This window comes from Bombina bombina, chromosome 1, assembly GCF_027579735.1.
Source record: "Bombina bombina isolate aBomBom1 chromosome 1, aBomBom1.pri, whole genome shotgun sequence".
In the NCBI taxonomy this organism is placed as follows: Eukaryota; Metazoa; Chordata; class Amphibia; order Anura; family Bombinatoridae; genus Bombina; species Bombina bombina.
Window position 1 is genome coordinate 1385989717 of NC_069499.1, and position 22303 is coordinate 1386012019.

Here is a 22303-nt window from a genome sequence, read left to right on the forward strand (position 1 = left end):
CACATTAACCCCTTAATGACAACTGACGTACCAGGTACGTCATGCAAAAACTAACTGTTAATGACAATAGACGTACCTGGTACGTCCAGTTGTCTAACAGAGTGCTGGAAGTGATCACAATCGCTTCCAGCAGCTCTGAGGGTATTGCAGTGATGCCTCGATATGGAGGCATCCTGCAATACCCCTTTACAAGCCTCCGATGCAGAGAGAGCCACTCTGTGGCCCTCTCTGCACCGGTAGTGATGGTGCCGATGGTGCCTTTGTCCGGTGGGAGGAGGGAGCGTGTGCGCGCGCGTGCACGATGCGCGCGCACGTGTGCGCATTAGCCACACTGACACCAATGAAGAGGGAAGGGGAAAAAAAAGTTATTTTATTTTTTTACATTTAAAAGGATCTGGGAGGGGGAGGGGGTGGGGGTATTGTGGGGGGGCTGCTACACTACAGAAATAATTAAACATACAAATAAAAGTTATAAATAAAATTAAAATAGTTTGGTTTGTGGGGCCAAACTGGGTACTGGCAGACAGCTGCCAGTACCCAAGATGGCGGTAATTAGGTAGGGGAGAGGGTTAGAGAGCTGGAGGGGGGGATCAGGGAGGTTGGTGCTAAGGCAGGGGGTCCATCACAACTAAAATATTTTATAATTTTTATTTAAAAAAAAACAAAAAAACTCTTATTTAGTACTGGCAGGACTTTTCTGCCAGTACTTAAGATGGCGGTAACAATTGTGGGGTGGGGGAGGGAAGAGAGCTGTTTGGGAGGGATCAGGGGGTGGGATGTGTCAGGGTGGGAGGCTGATCTCTAAAATTAACCCTGCAAGCTCCCTACAAGCTACCTAATTTAACCCCTTCACTGCTGGGCATAATTCACGTGTGGTGCGCAGCAGCATTTAGCGTCCTTCTAATTACCAAAAAGCAACGCCAAAGCCATATAAGTCTGCTATTTCTGAACAAAGGGGATCCCAGAGAAGCTTTTACAACAATTTCTGCCATAATAGCACAAGCTGTTTGTAAATAATTTCAGTGAGAAACCTAAAATTGTGAAAAATGTAAAGTTTTTTTTTTTTATTTGCTCGCATTTGGCGGTGAAATGGTGGCATAAAATATACCAAAATGGGCCTAGATCAATACTTGGGGTTGTCTACTACACTACACTAAAGCTAAAATTAACCCTACAAGCTCCCTAATTAACCCCTTCACTCCTGGGCATAAAACATGTGTGGTGCGCAGCGGCATTTAGCGGCCTTCTAATTACCAAAAGCAACCACAAAGCCATATAAGTCTGTTATTTTGAAAAAGGGGATCCCAGAGAAGCATTTACAATTATTTGTGCCATAATTGCAGAAGCTGTTTGTAAATAATTTCAGTGGGAAACCTAAAGTTTGTGACAAAATTTGTGAAAAAAGTGAACTTTTTTTTTTTTTATCGCATTTGGCGGTGAAATGGTGGCATGAAATATACCAAAATGGGCCTAGATCAATACTTTGGGATGTCTTCTAAAACAAAATATATACATGTCAAGGGATATTCAGGTATTCCTGACAGTTATCAGGGTTCCAAAGTAACTAGCGCTCATTTTGAAAAAAAGTGGTTTGGAAATAGCAAAGAACATGTAAACATTGGGTATTTCTAAACTCAGGACAAAATTTATAAGCTATTTAGCATGGGTGTTTTTTGGTGATTGTAGATGTGTAACAGATTTTGGGGGTCAAAGTTAGAAAAAGTGTGTTTTTTTCCATTTTTTCCTCATTTTTTTTTTTTTAGTAAATTATAAGATATGATGAAAATAATGGTATATTTAGAAAGTCCATTTAATGACGAGAAAAACGGTATATAATATGTGTGGGTACAGTAAACGAGTAAGAGGAAAATTACAGCTAAACGCAAACACTGCAGAAATGTAAAAATAGCCATTGTCATTAAGGGTAAGAAAATTGAAAAATGGTCCGGTCATTAAGGGGTTAAAGGGACATGAAATACAAAAAAAAAAATATTTCATGATTCAGACAGAGAATACAATTTCAAACAACTTTCCAAATTACTTCTATTATTTAATTTGCTTCCTTCTCTTGTTATCCTTTGCTGAAAGGTTTATCTAGGCAAGTTCAGGAGCAGCAGGGAACCTAGTTTCTAGCTGTTGATTGGTGGCTACATATATATATCAATTGTGATTGGCTCACCCATGTGTTCAGTTAGAAACCATTAGTGCATTGCTGCTCCTTCAACAAATGATACCAAGAGAATAAAACAGATTAAATAATAGAAGTAAATTAGAAAGTTGTTTAAAATTGTATTCTCTATCTGAATCATTAATTTTTTTGGGTTTCATGTCCCTTTAATATAATCCCAGCGCAGTGATTAGTTAGCACAAAAAGTATTTAACAGTGAAACAAAAACAATGTTTAAAGGGCCATTATAGTAAAAAAAAATAGGACACGCTCTAATCCATTACAGCATATAATTTAAAGACCATCAACCCTAGAGCACTGCTGGTATCCGAGTGGAGAACTCTGCTGATCCAATCAGTATCACAACTCAGGTGTGGAACTAACATGGCTCATTGGATCAGCTGCGTTTTCCTCTCACAACAAGCAGTGCCCTGCGAATACCTAGCAGTATTTCTACTGTGTGTTTAAACACAGAGATTAAACACACAGTAGTGTAGGGTCAATGGTATTAAAATTCAATGGTCTAACGGATTGGAGCATGTAATTTTTTGAAATATATATATATCTTTAAAAATCCAACCACACCTTATAATACTCACACATGCATGAGCTGTGACCCAGCCCTAGGAGTAAAGCACTTTATAAATGGGATCATGAGGCACACAGTGGATGCTGTTCTTCAATCTCTTTATTAACATCATCTCATAGGAATGAGTATAGAGCACAATAGGGAAGATAAAAAGGTACTCACACATCTGAGAGCTTTCAACCCAGCTCAAGGAGTAATAGTGCTTTGTAACAAATCCCAAGTATTTATAAAAAAATGACATTGTCACTTGGAGCTTATGACAGAACCTAATATGCAATGTAGCCACCAATCAGCACTGAACAAAAAAATGGGCCAGCTCCTAAGCTTACATTCCTTCTTTTTCAAGTAAAGATATCAAGAGAATGAAGAAAATTTGATAATAAGAGTAAATTATAGAGTTGCCTAAAATTGCATCTGAAGCGTGATAGAAAAGTGTGGGTTTCATATCCCTTTAAAAAGTGATTTACTGTGAATTATTAAAGAGAAATTCTAATTGGAGCTTAGAGGGATATTAGTGCATTGCAGTTTCAAGTGGAAACATGGGCGTCCGTAGAAATTCCTCCTGGGGAGGTTTGGGGGGGATACACACTCCCAGAGACAGATACAGTTAGTCTTACTGTTTAACAAACAAGCTTTTTTTTGCAGTAAACAGAACTTGGAGGGAGGGAAATAAATAAGGTAAATTGGAAGGATCAGTGAGGTTGGTAATAAAAGAGGCATTGCTATTGCAAGCCTGCCTGTGATACAGAGATATCAATGAGTTAAATAAAAGGACAGACTACACCAGAATTGTTATTGTTTAAAAATATAGATAATCCTTTTATTCCCCAGTTTTGCATAACCAAAACCTGTATCTAAGCCTCTGCACACTGCCCCCTTATCTCAGATCTTTTGACAGACTTGCATTTTAGCCAATCGGTGATGACTCATAAATAAATCCACGAGAGCGAGCACAATGTTATCTATATGATACATGTGTACTAGCAGTGTCTAACTGCTGAGATAAGAAGCAGTTTAATGACTTCGAAATTAGCATATGACCCTACCTAGGTTTAGCTTTCAACAAAGAATACCAGGAGAACAAAGCAAATTTGATGATAAATGTAAATTGGAAAGTTGTTTAAAAATTGCATGTCCTATCTGAATCATGAAAGTTTAATTTTGATTAGACTGTCCCTTTAACCACTATGGAAATATTGAACTGTTTTACACCCACCAAATTCCAGTGATAAAGACATAGCAATAAGTTTACCACTATAGCAGTAGAGAACAGTTTTTACACCCCTTGACTGCTGGGAAAAATCATAGATAATAAAAGATAAATTGATAAGTTTAAAAATATTTTCAAATTATATTTGCCTTCTAACTTGACAATGGAAGCAAAACAGCTGTACCCTTTTGAATTACCATTGTAGTCGTTTATAAAATGCCGGCTTTTTTTTTTTATGCCCACATCTCACACACTATGTCGTTTTCAGCTCACAGGTGGTTGACAGACAGTACATATGCTCTGTGCAGTGAACACACCTACCAATCAGCCACCTAATAATGACAAATGATTTAAAAAGGCTAGAAGTATAGGTAACCATATTGCCGCTTTTAAAATGGGGAAAATATGAAAAATACATATGTCAGGTGTTCTTATAACAAAACAGTTCTTTAAACAGCCCTGAAAACAAGCCCCGACATATGTATTTTTCATATGTGTCCCTTTTCAAAAGTGGCAATATGGTCACCCTACTAAAGGTAGCATTTGTATTTTAACATATTAAAGTATGGAACAGGGCCCTCATCAGATATAAGAATTGTCCTCAGATCCAGATAGAAAAAAATATTCTGTTCTTTTATATTACTCATAGGTCAACAGACTAAAACTATACAGGCACAACCACCATAGGAATAAAGCACAATGTGATACTTATGTGCTTTCTAAATTTGAAACATACATGGAAAATATAATTCATATGGTCCACTATATTTTCCCCATTATCTCTCTCTCTTGTCACACAATTTTTCTGTTTTTTTGTGCTTTTCTTTTCTCCTTGTGCTATTTCTCCCTTTTCCCTCTGTATCTCCCTTTTTGCATTAGCAATATATGATGGTGAATACTTTATGCAGATAACTTGGTTTTTAGGAATAATATTTAGCTCATCTTCAAAATTATAAAGACCATGTGGACACATTAAACATTGATCTGTGTTTTTCAAGCACTGTAGTATAAATGTAAAGCCACTGGATAAAAACAAATTATCTATATACAAGATGCAGTGCAATATGCAGAGGCAACCATATTAAAAACATTAAATAAGCCACACCAAGCAGATATAGTACCTTCTTAAATAAATGCAATTTCTCATATCACCCTCCACCCCACACAACGGCCAGAGCAATTGCTGTACATGTACTTACATGAAAGATTCTAGCTTGCTGTTTTTAGCTGAAAGATGTGGCCAGCATGCAATGAACAAGCATTCCCTCACTTTATTCCCTCACTTTTAAATCTCACACAGTCTCTTGCTGTTTGTGGGGGAGGAAGCTGCTATGGAGAGGGAGGGAAATAATGCATGCTGGGAATTGGAGTCCAAAACTGCATTTACACAATACTTAGAAGCAAAATGGTGAACTATAAATTCAGAATGCTTTAATAACTACCAGAATATTGTGCTTCTTCCTCTAAAATAAATTGCATTCAAAAGATTAAAAGGCATAGAAACAGACATTCTATTGTTTTTTTTTCTGCAGTTTTACTCCAGGTGGGGAGGAAAATTCAGGGGGCAGATGCCCCCTCTTGCCCCCCCCCCTTCTGGATGCCCATGAGTAGAAACATTTTTGACAAACACATATTAGCTGTTAAATCAAATCTGCCTATAAATTACATCATTTTTGTATTAATTATGAAAATTAAGATATGTAGTTTTAAAACACATAACTGAATACAGGTGGCCCTCAGTTTACAACGGTTCAAATTGCACCGTTTCAGAATAACAACCTTTTTTTCAGTCATGTGACTGCTATTGAAAAGCATTGAGAAGCAGTGCATTGATTAAAATAGTCAGTAGGTGCAGCTGTCGCTTGTGTTGCAGCAAAGATATGCAAGCCAAGCAAGCTGAAATTAATCAGTTTAACCAGACCTGAGTTATCGAGCAGATTTCAAAGGAACAATATCTTCCTGTCTATAAATCAGTCCAGATTGGAATGCATAGAAAGAACTGTTTGCAGAAAAATGCAAGTAAAGTCTGTGTGATTATTTTATTAGGTTTATAATGCTGTTTAGCAAATGTTTTTGTTCATTTAACTTAGTTAATTATATATTCTGTGTTGTGTGATTATTTTATTAGGTTTATAATGCTGTTAGCATTTAAAGTCTTCATTTCAAAGCTTTAAAAATAATGTATTAGGTGTTACTTATGACAATTTTGAGAGGGGCCTGGGACCTAACTCCCTCACTTCCCATTGACTTACATTATAAACTGGGTTTCAATTTAGAACGGTTTCGATTACAACCATTCCTTCTGGAACCTAACCCCAGCGTAAACTGAGGGCTACCTGTACTAATTATAACACTTTCAGTGAGAGATCTTTGATTATCTTAATCTGAACAAAGATATAACCTGCACTTAAAGGACATCCTTTACTGAATGAGCAGCAATACTCTACTAGGAGCGGCTAAACATATCTACTGTGCCATGACAACAGACAATTGTGTGTAGTGATCAATAACCAGATAGCTTCTAGTAGTGTACGATATGTACATATTATTTTTTAACAAACGATACCAAGAGAATAAAGTTACATTTGAAAGTAGAAGTGAATTAAAAAGTGTCTTAAAATTACATGTTCTATCTGAATCATGCAAGTTTAATTTGACTTTCTGATCCCTTTAAAGGGATATGAAACCAAACGTTTTCTTTGTTAGTCAGACAGAGCATACCATTTTAAAAAAAAGTTTCCAATTTACTTCTATTATAAAATGGTGTTTTGTTCCCTTGGTATTCTTGCTGAAGAGATACTTACGTAGGGTGTCTGAGCAATACATGACAGGATATAGTGCTGCAATCTTAGTGCTCTTGCTAATGGATAACAGTCTTACAAAACTGCTGCCATTAAAGGCTCCAGACACATGCATGCTCCTGAGCTTACGTCCCTACTTTTCAACAAAGATAAAAAAGAACGAAGACAATTTGATAATAGAAGTATATAAGAAAGCTGTTTAAAACTGCATGCTCTATCTGAATCATGAAATATTGTCTTTACTTTAAGTGTTTTAATTTTAGAGTTATCACCAGAGCCACCACTAAAATTTTGGGGCCCTCATTAAACCATTGTACGTGGCCCAGGCCCCCCTTTCCTCCTCCGCTGCCCTAAGCAGGCTTCCATTAGCCAGCAGCAAGCAACACGCTGGTACTGATAACATTAGCAACTGCTGCCCAATGGACAGGTCTAATTTGTTGAGCAGTTTTTGCAGAGATTTTAACCTGTGCAATATTTGGTCAATTGACTAAAATGTGTGAGCAATTTCACACTTCAACTCTTGAGTTTAGACAAATCTGAGAATGCTAGTAAATACTCTGTAATGAACGTGTTACATAGGGTGCAAATTATGTACTATGTGATTCCTTATTTAAATATAAATATCTGTTAGTTTAGTTTCTGTATACTAAATGATGAAGCAAACAAGACATAAGAACTAACAAGAAGTGAGTGGATTGTACTCACATAAATACAATAAAACATGTGCAATACGTATAGTTCAATATCAGCATCAAGCAAGAGAACAAATAATGCAGAAATAGGAAGAAATAGCCCCACCAGGAGCCTTTTATCAAAGTCACTCCTCATCAAAGCCCTGTGTGTACATGTGGAAATATGAAAGCCATAAATATGTGTTTAATTGTAGTAGTAGCATTTACTACTTGCATAACCTAAATGTTCTTTACAAAAGAAATTGTGGGTTTGATTAAACAGAACAAGAATTGGAAAGAGGAGAAAGAGAGATTGGGAGAAAGAAAGAGTGGGAGGCAGAGAGAAAGAAAGAGCAAGAGACAGAGATAAATAAATAATGGGAGACAGAGAAAGGAGAGAGAAGGTATACAGGGGGAGAAGAGTAAGTGAGAGGAGGACATAGGGAGAGAGAGAGAAATGGAGAGAGGGAGATAGAGTGTCAGAGAGAAAGTGAAGGAAAGAGAAAGTGGAGATGGAGGAAGGATGAAAGTGTAGAGAGACGGAGAAATAGAGAGTGGAGAGAGAGAAGGAAGGATATAGAGAGGAGAGAGAGAGGAGTGAGAGAGTGGAGAGATGGTGGAGTGAATACAGTGGAGAGGATGGAGAGGGAAGGAGGGAGAGAGAGAAGGGGAGAGAGAGCAAGGGAGAGATAAAAGGAAAAGGAAGAAAACAGGGGAAAGAAGAAGGAAAACAGGAGAGAGGGAGAAAGAAGTGGCAGAGGAAGAGCGATAAATCAAAAGCAAGAAGATCCCATGACACAACAGTCTGGTGAAAAATCCTTGACAAATAGACTTTTTCAAAACATAAAAGGCACTTGTTGAACAAAAACATGATACAATCATTGGTAAGGGCCTGTGCCAATGTTTGTGCATTTAGCAATTTAATTTTTATAAGGTCTTTTGTTCTCTTAAAGGGATATGAAACTCCATTTTTTTTTCTTTCATTATTTAGAGCATACAATTTATAAACAACTTTCCAATTCTATTATCTAATTTGATTTCTTGGCATCCTTTGTTAAAAGCATACCTAGGTAGGCTCAGGAGCTTGGGGCTAGCTGCTGATTGGTTGCTGTACATATATGCCTCTTGTTAATGGCTTACCAATGTGCATTGCTGCTCCTTCAATAAAAGATACTAAGAGAATGAAGTGAAATTGATACATTTTTAAGATAATTAACTGCATTCTCTTAGACACTATACACAGCTATACACAAACCTCACATGCTAAGAGTCAGCTGGAGTGGTGTACAGCCCACCACCTCTAGACTGTACCAGCAGAAGAGTGATGAATCTTGCTTCTTGTAGTCTGATGGAAGAATTTAAGTGTGGCAGATTACAGGAGAATGCTACCTACCAGAATGCATTAGTGCAGGAGGGAAAATTGTCTGGGGCTGTTTTTCAGGTTTTGTGCTAGGCCCCTTAGTTTCAGTAAAGAGGCATCTTACTGAAACGGGATACAAAGACATTTTAGACAATTGGATGCTTTCCCACTTGTGGCAATAGTTTGGGGATGGTTCCAGCATGACTGTGCTCCTGTGCACCAAAGCAAGGTCCATAAAGACGTGTTTTGCTGTGTACAGTGTGGAGGAACTTGAGCTTCCTGTTCAGAGCCCTGAGTTCAACCCCACTGAACACATTTGGAATGAACTGGAATGCTGAATGTAAGCCAAACCCTCTCGTCCAACATCAGTGTCTGACCTCACAAATGCTCTTTGGATGAATGGGCACAAATTCCCACAGATACACTCTAAACTCCTGTGTAAAGCCTTTTCCATAAGGAATGGGATGTTCCAAACAAGTTCATATAGGTTTGATGGTTAGGTGTCCACATACTTTTGTATATATATATATATATATATATATATATATTATTATTTTCATATTTAAACTTAAAAACTATCTGGCCTGCTGAATGATATTGTATGGTCCTGTTAAATCCATCACATTATTTCAGCATTGTACACGGAAATGGGATTCCCAGCCCAAGTGCCTCACTTCTGAACTTTTAAAGGATAGGGTGGGAGGAAGTAAAATACAGATACAACCTGCATTTAAAACTGATATTCTATCATTTTGTTAGGCAAAATGGCATCCATGGGGGAGGCCCTTTGAAACCATACCATATGGATAATGAAAAGGTCATAACATATTGTGTCGGGAAGGTTTAAACACATATGACCCCATTAATCAGAATTTTGATGGTCAAAATTTTCCAGCAAGCGACTGTGCAGACCATGCCCTGCTCTGACACAACCAATTGCTTGAGAGAGGGCTTGGCAATTATCTCAATGAATAAGTTCTTGGTGGTTTTAACTGAAGAAGCTGTTAATGAATCTAGTGCTCTGTGTACTTCTTTTTTATTTTGTGCAGGATGCTGGTGGGGGCACCATGGATGGATCAGTTGATAATCGCCAGGGAGATGTGTACAGATGCAGCATGGGCACACGGAGGAATTGCTTCATGTTCCAAAGTCCATCTTGGTAAGTCCCTCACGACATAGGAAGAAAACGCTAATAAAAATTGATAACAGAAACAGAATTTTATTAATATCCTGATCAGACAAGAGAAAAATATTTAATGTGAAAAAGTAACTGAGCAGCTGAATTAATATGGGTGAGGGGGACAAAACAAGTTCCAGAAGCTGGTTGCATAAGAATCTTGACTGATGAACACACTGGTTTCCTTGGGGGGTGTTTTTCTGAGATGTAGTGTATCAAATCCATTGATACATTTCTGTGTTTCTCAAATACCTGTTCACTTACACTGTGGTCTTCTCTCATTCATTCACCCCCTGCTCCCCCTTGTTCGTGCCCTTGCTTGTAAGGTGGAAACTGCACTCCGGAATGTCTCAAAACAAATGAAAAACATGCATCTGGGAATGGCTCTGACACAGGACACACAAGGTGGTTTTGTGGTGAGTGCTTTCTGTGCCAGTTTTCTATAAAAAGAATGTTCTTTAATGCAATAAAGCTGGAGAGACATATAAAATGTTGTGTTGAACTTCTGTGAACTTATACTGTATTTTCCAAACAGGGTAAGCTAGAGGTATAGCAAGTCCCTGGATGTTTAGGAGCTATCAGAGCTTTTGTCCTTTGTCTGTCTATTCTCCAATCTTTAAAGGGACAGTCAACACCAGAATTTTTGTTGTTTTAAAGGATAGATAATCCCTTAATTACCAATTCCCCAGTTTGCATAACCAACACAGTTATAATTATACACGTTTTAACCTCTATAATTACCTTGTATCTAAGCCTCAGCAGACTGCCCCCTTATTTCAGTTCTTTTGACAGACTTGCATTTTAGCCAATCAGAGCTGACTCCATGGTAAATTAACTTGCATGATCTCAATGTTATCTATATGAAACACATGAACTAATGACCTCTAGTGGTGAAAAACTATCAAAGAAATTAGCATATGAACCTCCTAGGTTTAGCTTTCAACTAAGAATACCAAGTGAACAAAAGCAAATTTGGTGATAAAAGTAAATTGGAAAGTTTTTAAAATTACATGCCCTATTTGAAATATTGAAATTTGTTTTGGACTTGACTGCCCTTTAAGCTTATTTATTATGGCACAAGGTAGGATAACCTGATATTGGTTTAAAGATACAGTAAACACATTGATATTGGTTTACTATGCAAAATGATGCACTTTTTATTACAACTTCACAAGCCTTGGCACATATCTGTATCTATTACAACTTCACAAACTTGGCACATATCTGTCTCTAATGTGCAGTCTGTTATTATTTCTAGTGAATGTTAGAGTCAGATTAAAAGTGAAACCTCAGCGCCTAATGGTAACCTCTAAGCCTAGGAAGGGGACTCCTAGCAAGTGCCCAATATTGGAGATAGAAAAAGAAAAGAGAAATCCCAGGCGCCTACCCTAAGGAGGCTAGGTTTGAGTAAAATTGGATGGAGAGATAAATTGGTCAAAAATGTATTTTAATAATAGATTAGATTATTAAAAACATGAATAAATACAACGAATTAAAACAGATTTAAACACATTAAATACAAAAACTTCATGGATCCATGATAAATTACATAAATTGCATATAAAAAACTATATAAAAAAGGTTAAAAATCAGAATAAGTTAATGGATAAAATCTTAGGTAAATCTTAGTAGTTATGTGCGGTTTAGCATCAAGATGTTCCACATATAAAACCCAAAAAAACAACAATTGCAGACAATCCTAATGAAACATTTCAAGGTGAAGCGGTGTCAAAATCAGGTAAAACAGTAATAAACTTATAGTGGAAAATCCAAAAAAAGAGAAGAAAAAATGTGGATAATAACTTTTCAATGTGGGATGAAAGAAGTCTCTAATCCTATAAAAAATATATTCCAGTGTCTGAGGATCTCAAAAGGTCGGTGATAAAATGACAAAACTTGTGCAAATGCTGCAAATAAGAGTGTGGGAATTTCACAAAAAAGACAGAGATAGTGTTGCAGCGGTGCAAAAAAATTCAGCAAAAAGTGTTAAAAGATTGTTGAAAAAAGTCCGTTAGAAAAAATAAGTGGAAAAAATATAGATGGAAGAATTACTGGTGATAGTACTCCTAATACTCTTCAAACGTGTGTAACTTCAAAATCATGTCTTCAAATCAGATGTAAAAAATATAAAAAATACTTAAAAATAATAAAACAAAAAACACACGAACAATAACCTGTGGGAAAACAGAAAACAACAATATAGTGTAGATGGTCCTAGAATTGTAGCAAATAATAGAATAAGGCTTACCAGTGCTGGTCAACGCGTTTCGCCTGTGTAAGGCCTTTATCAAGACTGGTTTAAGGTGGCAAATGGTAGCCTTATATAGGAGGGTGTTTGACCGGATGTGGTTTAATACCTACTTCCGGTTTGGCGAAATTAGTTACTTTAGCCAAAATAGTCTCATTATGTATAGTTGGGTGGGGTGTTTCCCCAACCTGATGCTTAAACTTAAATGTTTTCTATTTTCAATTTTGGCCTATATTTCTCCTTCCTAGTATCTCCGTTAGTTCCGTGACGTCACTCTCGGTCTAGGTAATTTATGCGATCGGATGGTCACGATCTGAGGATCAAATTTTGTAATCTAAAATCAGGTGGTGGTTAAAAGTTAGGGGCGGATATTTGTCCCACATATTGCTGCTTGGTACATTGCTATTTCTATATCTCAATTTTTTCTCTACTAGGTCCGTAAACAGACCGACCTGATTTGGTCGTGACGTCACGGCCCTCGAGTTAGCGCCTTGGATTCTATACCCAATCCAAGGCGCTAACTCGAGGCCGTGACGTCACGACCAATCAGGTCGGTCTGTTTACGGACCTAGTAGAGAAAAAATTGAGATAATAGAAATAGCAATGTACCAAGCAGCAATATGTGGGACAAATATCCGCCCTAACTTTTACCACCACCTGATTTTAGATTACAAAATTTGATCCTCAGATCGTGACCATCCGATCGCATAAATTACCTAGACCGGAAGTGACGTCACGGAACTAACGGAGATACTAGGAAGGAGAAATATAGGCCAAAATTGAAAATAGAAAACATTTAAGTTTAAGCATCAGGTTGGGGAAACACCCACCCAACTATACATAATGAGACTATTTTGGCTAAAGTAACTAATTTCGCCAAACCGGAAGTAGGTATTAAACCACATCCGGTCAAACACCCTATATAAGGCTACCATTTGCCACCTTAAACCAGTCTTGATAAAGGCCTTACACAGGCCGAAACGCGTTGACCAGCACTGGTAAGCCTTATTCTATTATTTGCTACAATTCTAGGACCATCTACACTATATTGTGTTTTCTGTTTTCCCACAGGTTTATTGTTGCGTGTGTTTTTGTTTTATTATTTTTTAAGTATTTTTATATTTTTTACATCTGATTGAAGACCGATTTGAAGTTACACACGTTTGAAGAGTATTAGGAGTACTATCACCAGAATTTCTTCCATCTTTATTTTTCCACTTATTTTTTCTAACGGACTTTTTTTCAACAATCTTTTAACACTTTTTGCTGAATTTTTTGTACCGCTGCAACACTATTCTCTGTCTTTTTTGTGAAATTCCCACACTCTTATTTGCAGCATTTGCACAAGTTTTGTCATTTTATCACCGACCTTTTGAGATCCTCAGACACTGGAATATATTTTTTATAGGACTAGAGACTTCTTTCATCCCCACATTGAAAAGTTATTATCCACATTTTTTCTTCCTTTTTTTGGATTTTCCACTATAAGTTTATAACTGTTTTACCTGATTTTGACACCGCTTCACCTTGAAATGTTTCATTAGGATTGTCTGCAATTGTTGTTTTTTGGGTTTTATATGTGGAACATCTTGATGCTAAACCGCACATAACTACCTAAGATTTACCTAAGATTTTATCCATTACTTATTCTTGATTTTTAACCTTTTTTATATAGTTTTTTATATGCAATTTATGTAATTTATCATGGATCCATGAAGTTTTTGTATTTAATGTGTTTAAATCTGTTTTAATTCATTGTATTTATTCATGTTTTTAATAATCTAATCTATATTAAAATACATTTTTGACCAATTTATCTCTCCATCCAATTTTAACTCAAACCTAGCCTCCTTAGGGTAGGCGCCTGGGATTTCTCTTTCTTTTATTATTTCTAGTGAAGCCAAACAATAGAGGATTTTGTTAATACAATGATATGTGCAAGTCCTGCCTTATCCTTACTTAAGCCCGGATTGGTTCCTCCAAGTAAGGACATTTTGTAGGTGGAGTTTGACTGAAACAAAATTGCAGAAAAAAGGCTGTTTATCTGTCCTAATAATGTTCAGACACTGCTGACCCTTTAACTGCTGAGCTTTTAGGTGTAATGCTAAATACTGCAAGTGCCCACTGACAAACAAAACCCTGCTATCAAAGCTAATCCATCTATGGATTTTGGAAGAATACGAAATTACTATATTACAGGTATAGCTTATTGATCCCAAATGATGATGACCTGTTTAAAGAGTCATTAAACACGGAATAAATAGAATAATATGTTCAAAAGAACATTTATTTCTTAATTCTTAGAACAAAGGATTTATAGTAATTCATAAGAACAAAGGATTTATAGTAAATCATAAGAACAAAGGATTTATAGTCATTCATAAGAACAAAGGATTTACAGTAATTCGTAAGAACAAAGGATTTATAGTAATTCATAAGAACAAAGGAACATATAGCATGAAAATAATATGAAGATGTATTTTTAAAATTATACTAGCTTTTGAATTATTGAAAAAAGTGTAAGTTTTAGAGCTTCCGCAAACCTGTCCGCCCAGGATCGCAGAAAGCAGGCAGTGACATGTGTGCTTGTGCAATGCCGGCCCCTGCTCACGATAGCCCAATGATACGCAAGCAGGGGCTGCCCATTGCCCTGGACGAATGTGTCCAGGGGGATTTTTATCCGCCTGCTAAGAGCTGGCGTAAAAGTTCAACTCATGTGAGCTTGCAGCGTAGGGCCTCGAAAGCTGCATACACAGTTTGATAAATGCAACCCTTAGTGTCCATAAGCAATATTGTAACCAGGTATACTACTCTGCTCAGGCCAGTTAGGGACAGTTATATATGATTGTGCAAGAACATACCAGCATAAGCCTGGAGTCTGAACTTCCACTTCTTAGTAGAATAAAGCCCATACTTTTCAGGAGCCAGGATAAATAATGAAATAGCTTTTTACTGCACATGATTAAACATTGTATAACACAATCTTGAGGTGTTTCATTTCGCTTTAAAGGGATGTAATTATTAAAAGCTAAGCATGTCTATTTTATTATAATGTATTCCCTTCTGCTTTGTGGTTAAACCCTTGCTGACTGGTAAACGTATAGGCAAACTCATGGACCTTCTGTTGATTGATTTTGTGGGTGGCAGGTGCACAAGTTTGCCTAGCTATCGCCAGATTACGAGTTTTTCGTTATGAGCTGTGCGGTGCTAACGAGCAGTTTTGTCTCACTGCTCACTTACCTGCAGCTCTGGTATTACAGGTTTTTACAAACCCGCGTTTAAAAGGCAAGAAGTGAGCGTTGAGCAAAATTGAGCTCCTTACCGCACTCCAATACCAGCGCTGCTTAAGTCAGCAGTGAGCTGGTCGTCACGTGCTCATGCACAATTTCCCCATAGGAAATCAATGGGGAGAGCCGGCTTAGAAAAAGTCTAACACCTGCCAAAAAGCAGCGTAAAACTCAGTAATACAGCCCCATTGATTCCTATGGGGAAACACATTTTATGTTTACACCTAACATAAACCCCGAGTCTAACACCCCTAATCTTACACTTATTAACCCCTAATCTGCCGCCCCTTGACAATCGCCGACAACCTACTTATTCTTTTTAACCCCCTAATCTGCCGCTCTGGACACCGCCGCCACCTACATTATACTTATTAACCCCTAAATCTGCTTCCCCCAACATCGCCGACATCTACATATATTTATTAACCCCTAATCTCCCTCCCCCAATGTCGCCGCAACCGAACTACACTTATTAACCCCTAATCTGCCACCCCCAACATCGCCGCCACTATAATAAACATATTAACCCCTAAACCGCCGCACTCCACCGCCTCGCAAACATTAGTTAAATATTATGAACCCCTAATTTGCCGTCCCTAACATCGCCGCCACCTAACTACATTTATTAACCCCTAATCTGCTGCCCCCAATGTCGCCGCCCACTATACTAAATGTATTAACCCATAAACCTACGTCTAACCCTAACACTCCCTAACTTAAATATAATTACAATAAATTTTAATAAAAATTAATATTATTACCTAAATAATTCCTAATTAAAACTAAATACTTATCTATAAAATAAACCTAAGATAGCTACACTATAACTAATAGTTACATTGTAGCTAGCTAAGGGTTTATTTTTATTTTACAGGCAAGTTTGTATTTATTTTAACTAGGTACAATAGTTATTAACTATTTAATAACTACCTAGCTAAAATAAATACAAAAGTACCTGTAAAATAAACCTAACCTAATCCAATCAGCCAATAGGATTGAGTTTGCATTCTATTGCTGATTGGAACAGCCAATAGGATTTTTTCTACCTTAATTCCGATTGGCTGATAGAATTCTATCAGCCAATCGGAATCTAAGGGACGCCATCTTGGATGACGTCACTTAAAGGTACCTTCATTCAGTAGAAGACTCCGGATGAAGAGGATCCAGGAAGGACATCAGGCAGCCAGGTAATACACAGGAACTCTCACAAACAGGTCTGAGACAACGCAAAGGCAAAGCATACTGAACAGAGGCCCTTTAAATAATAAGTGATGGCATCACAATTCTGAGACTGCATCCTGTCTCACATGGATGATGCACACCAGTCTGGCCATAAAAGGAAGTGCAGGAATTGAGCAGCATCCCCCACAATGCACCATAGTCAGGAAGAGAGGTGAGTAAAATGGCTGCCAGCAGCACATGGCAAACACAACAGGGAAAAAACCCTGACAGTACCCTCCCCTCAACGACCCCTCCCCCGCGGGAGGACAAAAGGCTTATTGGGGAAGACGGGCATGGAAGGCACGGAGGAGGGCGGGAGCATGAACATCAGAGGAGGGGAACCCAAGAATGCTCCTCCGGACCATAGCCTCTCCAGTGAACCAAATACTGTACATGGCCCCTGGACATACGAGAGTCAATAATGCTGCATGACCTCATACTCCTCATGGTTGTCAACAAAGATAGGACGGGGACGAGGCAACACAGTGGTAAACCGATTACAAACCATGGTTTCAAGAGGGAGACATGAAAAACATTGGAGATGCGCATAGCAGGAGGAAGGTCAAGAGGCGTAGGCCACAGGATTAACCCGTCGGAGTATTCGAAAAGGGCCAACATAACGGGGAGCCAATTTATTGGAAGGCACACAAAGGTTCAAGTGCGGGAGGAGAGCCAAACTCTCTCACCAACCTGGTAGGAAGGTGTGGGCAGACGCCTACGATCAGCCTGGAACTTTTGGCGCTGCATAGAACGATGAAGGCAATCCTGAATCTGCACCCACGTGGGACAGAGTTGCCGAGATGCTCCTCCAAAGCCGAGATACCCTGAGACATGAATGAATCGGGCAACAAGGATGGTTGGAAACCCATAATTCGTCATGAACGGGGATATCTTGGAGGAAGCATTAATAGCACTATTACGAGCAAACTCTGCCCAAGGTAACAGTTCAGACCAATTATTGTGGTGATCTGAGACATAGCAATGGAGGAACTGTTCCAGAGCTTGATTAGACCGTTCCGCAGCCCCATTGGATTGAGGGTGATATGCAGAGGAGAAGGAAAGCTGGATCCCCATTTGAGCACAAAAGGAATGCCAAAATCTGGAGACAAACCTGGCTACCCCAGTCCGACACTATCTCCTTGGGTAACCCATGTAAACGGAAGACCTCCCAGGCAAAAATTGAAGCAAGCTCCTAAGCGTTAGACAGTTTTCATCAAGGGAATGCAATGTGACATTTTAGAAAAATGGTCAACCACCATAAGGATAACAGTATTGCACTGGAAACAGGAGCTCGACAATGAAGTCCATGGAAAAGATGTGTCCAAGGACGCTCACCATTAGGAATAGGTTGAAGAAGGACCCCAGGAAGACGTCGAGGAGTATTATTCTGTGCACAAACTGAGCAGGAGGCAACATACGCAGCACATCAGAACGAAGTCCTGGCCACCAGAATTGTCGAGTGACAGACCCAAATCATTTGGTTCTTGCCTGGGTGACCTGCGGCTTTAGGATAGTGGTAAGTGTGCAAAAAGTTTAGTTTGAAGATTCTCAGGAACAAAACACTTACCACTAGGTTTCTCAGGAGGTGCATTGGTTTGTGCAGCCAGGATCTCCTCCCCCAAGGAGAAGTCAAATTAGTACGTATGGTAGCCAAAATATGGTCAGGAGGTATAACAGGAGTAGGTACAGACTCCTCCTTGGACTGAGGTGAAAATTGTCGAGAGAGAGGGCATCAGCCCTAACATTCTTACTACCACGCAGGTAGGAGAACACATAATTAAAACCGAGACAAAAATAGCGCCCATCTGGCCTGTTTGGGGCGACAAATGTTTTGCTTCAGATAGATAAGTTAAATTCTTGTGGTCAGTAAGAATAAGCACTGGCACGCTAGTACCCTCGAGAAGATGCTCCATTCCTTAAGTGCCAAAATTATGGCCAGTAATTCCCTGTCCTCCAATTTCATAATTGGAGAAGAAACACACAACGGATGCAAGGAACCATCAGGCGTAGGACGTTGAGACAAGAGGGCACCTACTCCAGTCTCAGACGCATCGACCTCAAGAACGAAAGGCAGGACAGGTTAGGATGATCCAGAACTGGAACAGCAGCAAAGGCAGTCTTAAGACTATCAAGGCCTTAATGGCAGTAGGTGACCAATGGAGTTGATCATTCTCTTTACGGGTCATGTCTGTGATAGGTTTGACCAAAGAAGGAAAAGTTTTTAATAAACTTTCTATAGTAATTTGTGAACCCCAAAAAACGTTGAATAGACCGAAGACAACTGGGCGAGGCCACTGCGGGAACTGCAGATAACTTGTCAGGATCCATGGAGAACCCTTCAATGGAGATAACATAACCTAGGAAGGTTACTTGAGTCTGATGGAACTCACATTTCTCAAGTTTGCAAAACAGGCCGTTCTCACGTAGTCCCTGAAGAACCCATGTAACATCAGAATGATGAGCCTCAAGTGTGGTGAGTGTAGTGAGGATGTCGTCTAAGTACACCACAACACACCACAACACACTGTTGCAACATATCTCGTAGGACATCATTAATAAATTCCTGAAAAACAGCAGGAGCATTACATAGGCCAAAGGGCATTACAAGATACTCATAATGTCCACTCCTGGTGTTAAATGCTTTTTTTCCATTGGTGGCCCTCCTTAACCTAACGAGATTGTACGCTCCTCTCAAATCAAGTTTAGTAAAGACCGTAGCTCCCTTGAGGTGGTCAAAAGAGTTCCGTAATAAGCGGAATAGGGTAAACATTCTTAATGGTAAGACGATTTAAGACCCCTATAAATCGCTACTTGTCTTAACTCGCCACCCTTTTTCTTCACAAAGAAGAAGCCAGCCCCTGCAGGAGAGCAGGATTTGCGGATGATCCCCCGCGACAGAGCATCAGCAACATACTCCTCCATAGCACAATTCTCTGCAACAGACAGAGGGTAAACCCGGCCCCGAGGAGGAATGGCTCTGGGTTGCAGGTCTATGGCACAATCATAAGACCGGTGAGGAGGCAACGTACCGGCACGCACCTTGTCAAACACGTCTAGGAACTCTCGGTACTCCTCTGGCAATTGAGAAACCGAAGAAGTGCACAAGACTTTAATTGGTTTCCAAAGACAAGTGGAAATACATTGCGGGGACCACGACAAAATTTCGGACCTGCGCCAGTCGAGACTGGGATTGTGCTTTTGGAGCCAGGGATAACCCAGAACAACCGGAAAATGCGGAGAGTTTATCACCTGGAACTGGAGGGTTTCAAAATGGAGAGCCCCAACAGCCATGGACAACGGAGCAGTTTTGTGAGTAACGAGTGTGGGCTGAAGGGGCCTGCCATCAATGGCCTCAATAGCAAGTGGAACGGATCGAGGCAAAACAGGAATGGATTGCTTTGATACAAAAGCACTGTCAATGAAATAGCCCGCAGTACCGGAGTCAACAAGAGCCTGGGTGACTATGGAGGAGTCCACCCAGGAAAGGACAACCGTGACCAAAGGTTTCTCCTTAAGCGGTTCCGGGGACGAGGATAAACCACCCAAGGTCTGCCCCCAACAGGACCTTAGGTGTGAGCATTTCCCGGTCGTGTAGGACAAGACTTCAAAAGGTGGCCCTGTAACCCACAATAGTGGCAGAGCCCCTCCCTCCTCCTAAAGGCCCTCTCCGCCGCGGAGAGACACGTGAATCCCAGCTGCATCTGCTCAGCAGTACCTGGTGACTCGGGACCAGGAAGCATGGGAGGAGAGGGAGGCATGGGCGGCAACGAACACGTAGGAGACAATGGAACAGGAGGCTTCCGCAAGCGCACCTTGAAAGAGGGCCTCTCTCTGAGTCTGATGTCAATTTGGATCAAAAAGATACCAATGCCTCGAGATCCTCTGGTAAATCTCTGGCAGCAACTTCGTCTTTAATCGCATCAGAGAGCCCATGAAAGAAGGTAGCAACAAGGGCTTCATTGTTCCAACCTACCTCTGCAGCAAGCGTACGGAACTCAATAGCATACTGAGCAACAGATCTTGTACCTTGCTGAATGGACATGAGTCATTTAGCAGCAGAGGAGGAGCGAGCCGGAATATCAAATACCCTTCGAAAGGAGGCCACAAATTCAGGGTAAATTGAAATCACAGGTTTATTAGTCTCCCACAAGGGATTAGCCCAGGCAAGAGCTGTGTCAGAGAGTAACGAGATGAGAATCCCACCTTAGCTCTGTCAGAGGGAAACGCCTGAGGTAACATCTCAAAGTAAATGCCCACCTGGTTCAAAAACCCTCTGCACTGAATAGGATCACCTCCATATCGCTGAGGTAGAGGTGCAGAACCGGACATGCTCCTGGTAGGCATAGGTGCAGCAGCAGAAACAGGAGCAGCCATAACTTGCGGGACACTTTGGTCCAAATGTGCAGTGCAAGTCAGCAGGGTTTGCAGGGCTAGTGCAAATTGATCCAAGCGGTGATCCTGTACATCCATCCTGGAAATGATGGCAGGTAAAGGTGGATTATTAGCACCATCAGGATTCATGGCCTTTGCGTAATGTCAGGGTGCCAGGAATCAGACTGAGATGAGAAGTGCAAAAATAATCGCACCTTTATTAAAGGGACAGTCTACACCAGAATTTTTATTGTTTTAAAAGATAGATAATCCCTTTATTAACCATTTTCCAGTTTTGCATAACCAACACAGTTATAATAATATACTTTTAACCTCTGTGATTATCTTGTATCTAAGCCTTTTTTCAGTTCTTTTGACAGACTTGCAGTCTAGCCAATCAGTGCCTGCTCCCAGATAACTTCTCGTGCACGAGCACAGTGTTATCTATATGAAATACGTGAACTAACACCTTCTAGTGGTGAAAAACTGTTAAAATGCAATCTGAAAGAGGTGGGCTTCAAGGTCTAAGAAATTAGCATATGAACCTCCTAGGTTAAGCTTTCAACTAAGAATACCAAGAGAACAAAGCAAAATTGGTGATAAAAGTAAATTGGAAAATTGTTTAAAATTACATGCTCTATCTGAATCATGAAAGTTTATTTTGGCCTAGACTGTCCCTTTAATAGCAAAAAATAATAAAAAAAGTCCACAAGTCAAATAACAAGCCAGGATCAAAACCAGAGCTGGTAGTCAGACGAGCCGAGTCAGGAGCCAAAGCGAATAGTCAGACGAGCCGGAATCAGGAACAAGGAAAACAGCAGAGTCAGGAACAAGCAGGGATCAGGAACCAGGAGGACATCAGGCAGCCCAGGGTAATACACAGGAACTCTCACAAACAGGTCTGAGACAACGCAAAGGCAAAGCATACTGAACAGAAGCCCTTTAAATAATAAGTGATGACATCACAATTCTGAGACTGCATCCTGTCTCACATGGATGATGCACACCAGTCTGGCCATAAAAGGAAGTGCAGGAATTGAGCAGCATCCCCCCACAATGCACCATAGTCAGGAAGAGAGGTGAGTAAATGGCTGCCAGCAGCACATGGCAAACACAACAGGGAAAAAAACCCTGACACTGTCGGCCCTGTCCAGGGTGCCAGGACTGAGACGAGAAGTGCAAAAATAATCACACCTTTATT

General features: G+C 39.7%; 1 protein-coding gene across 1 annotated transcript in view; it reads left to right on the forward strand.

Annotated features, from left to right (window-relative positions):
• ITGA10 (integrin subunit alpha 10) overlaps positions 1-22303 on the forward strand; it is a 203538-nt gene that overhangs the window by 50008 nt on the left and 131227 nt on the right. The window contains 4 exon segments of the mRNA XM_053704493.1: positions 9848-9867; positions 9870-9931; positions 9933-9958; positions 10304-10391. Coding sequence (XP_053560468.1) covers positions 9848-9867; positions 9870-9931; positions 9933-9958; positions 10304-10391 — 196 coding nt within the window.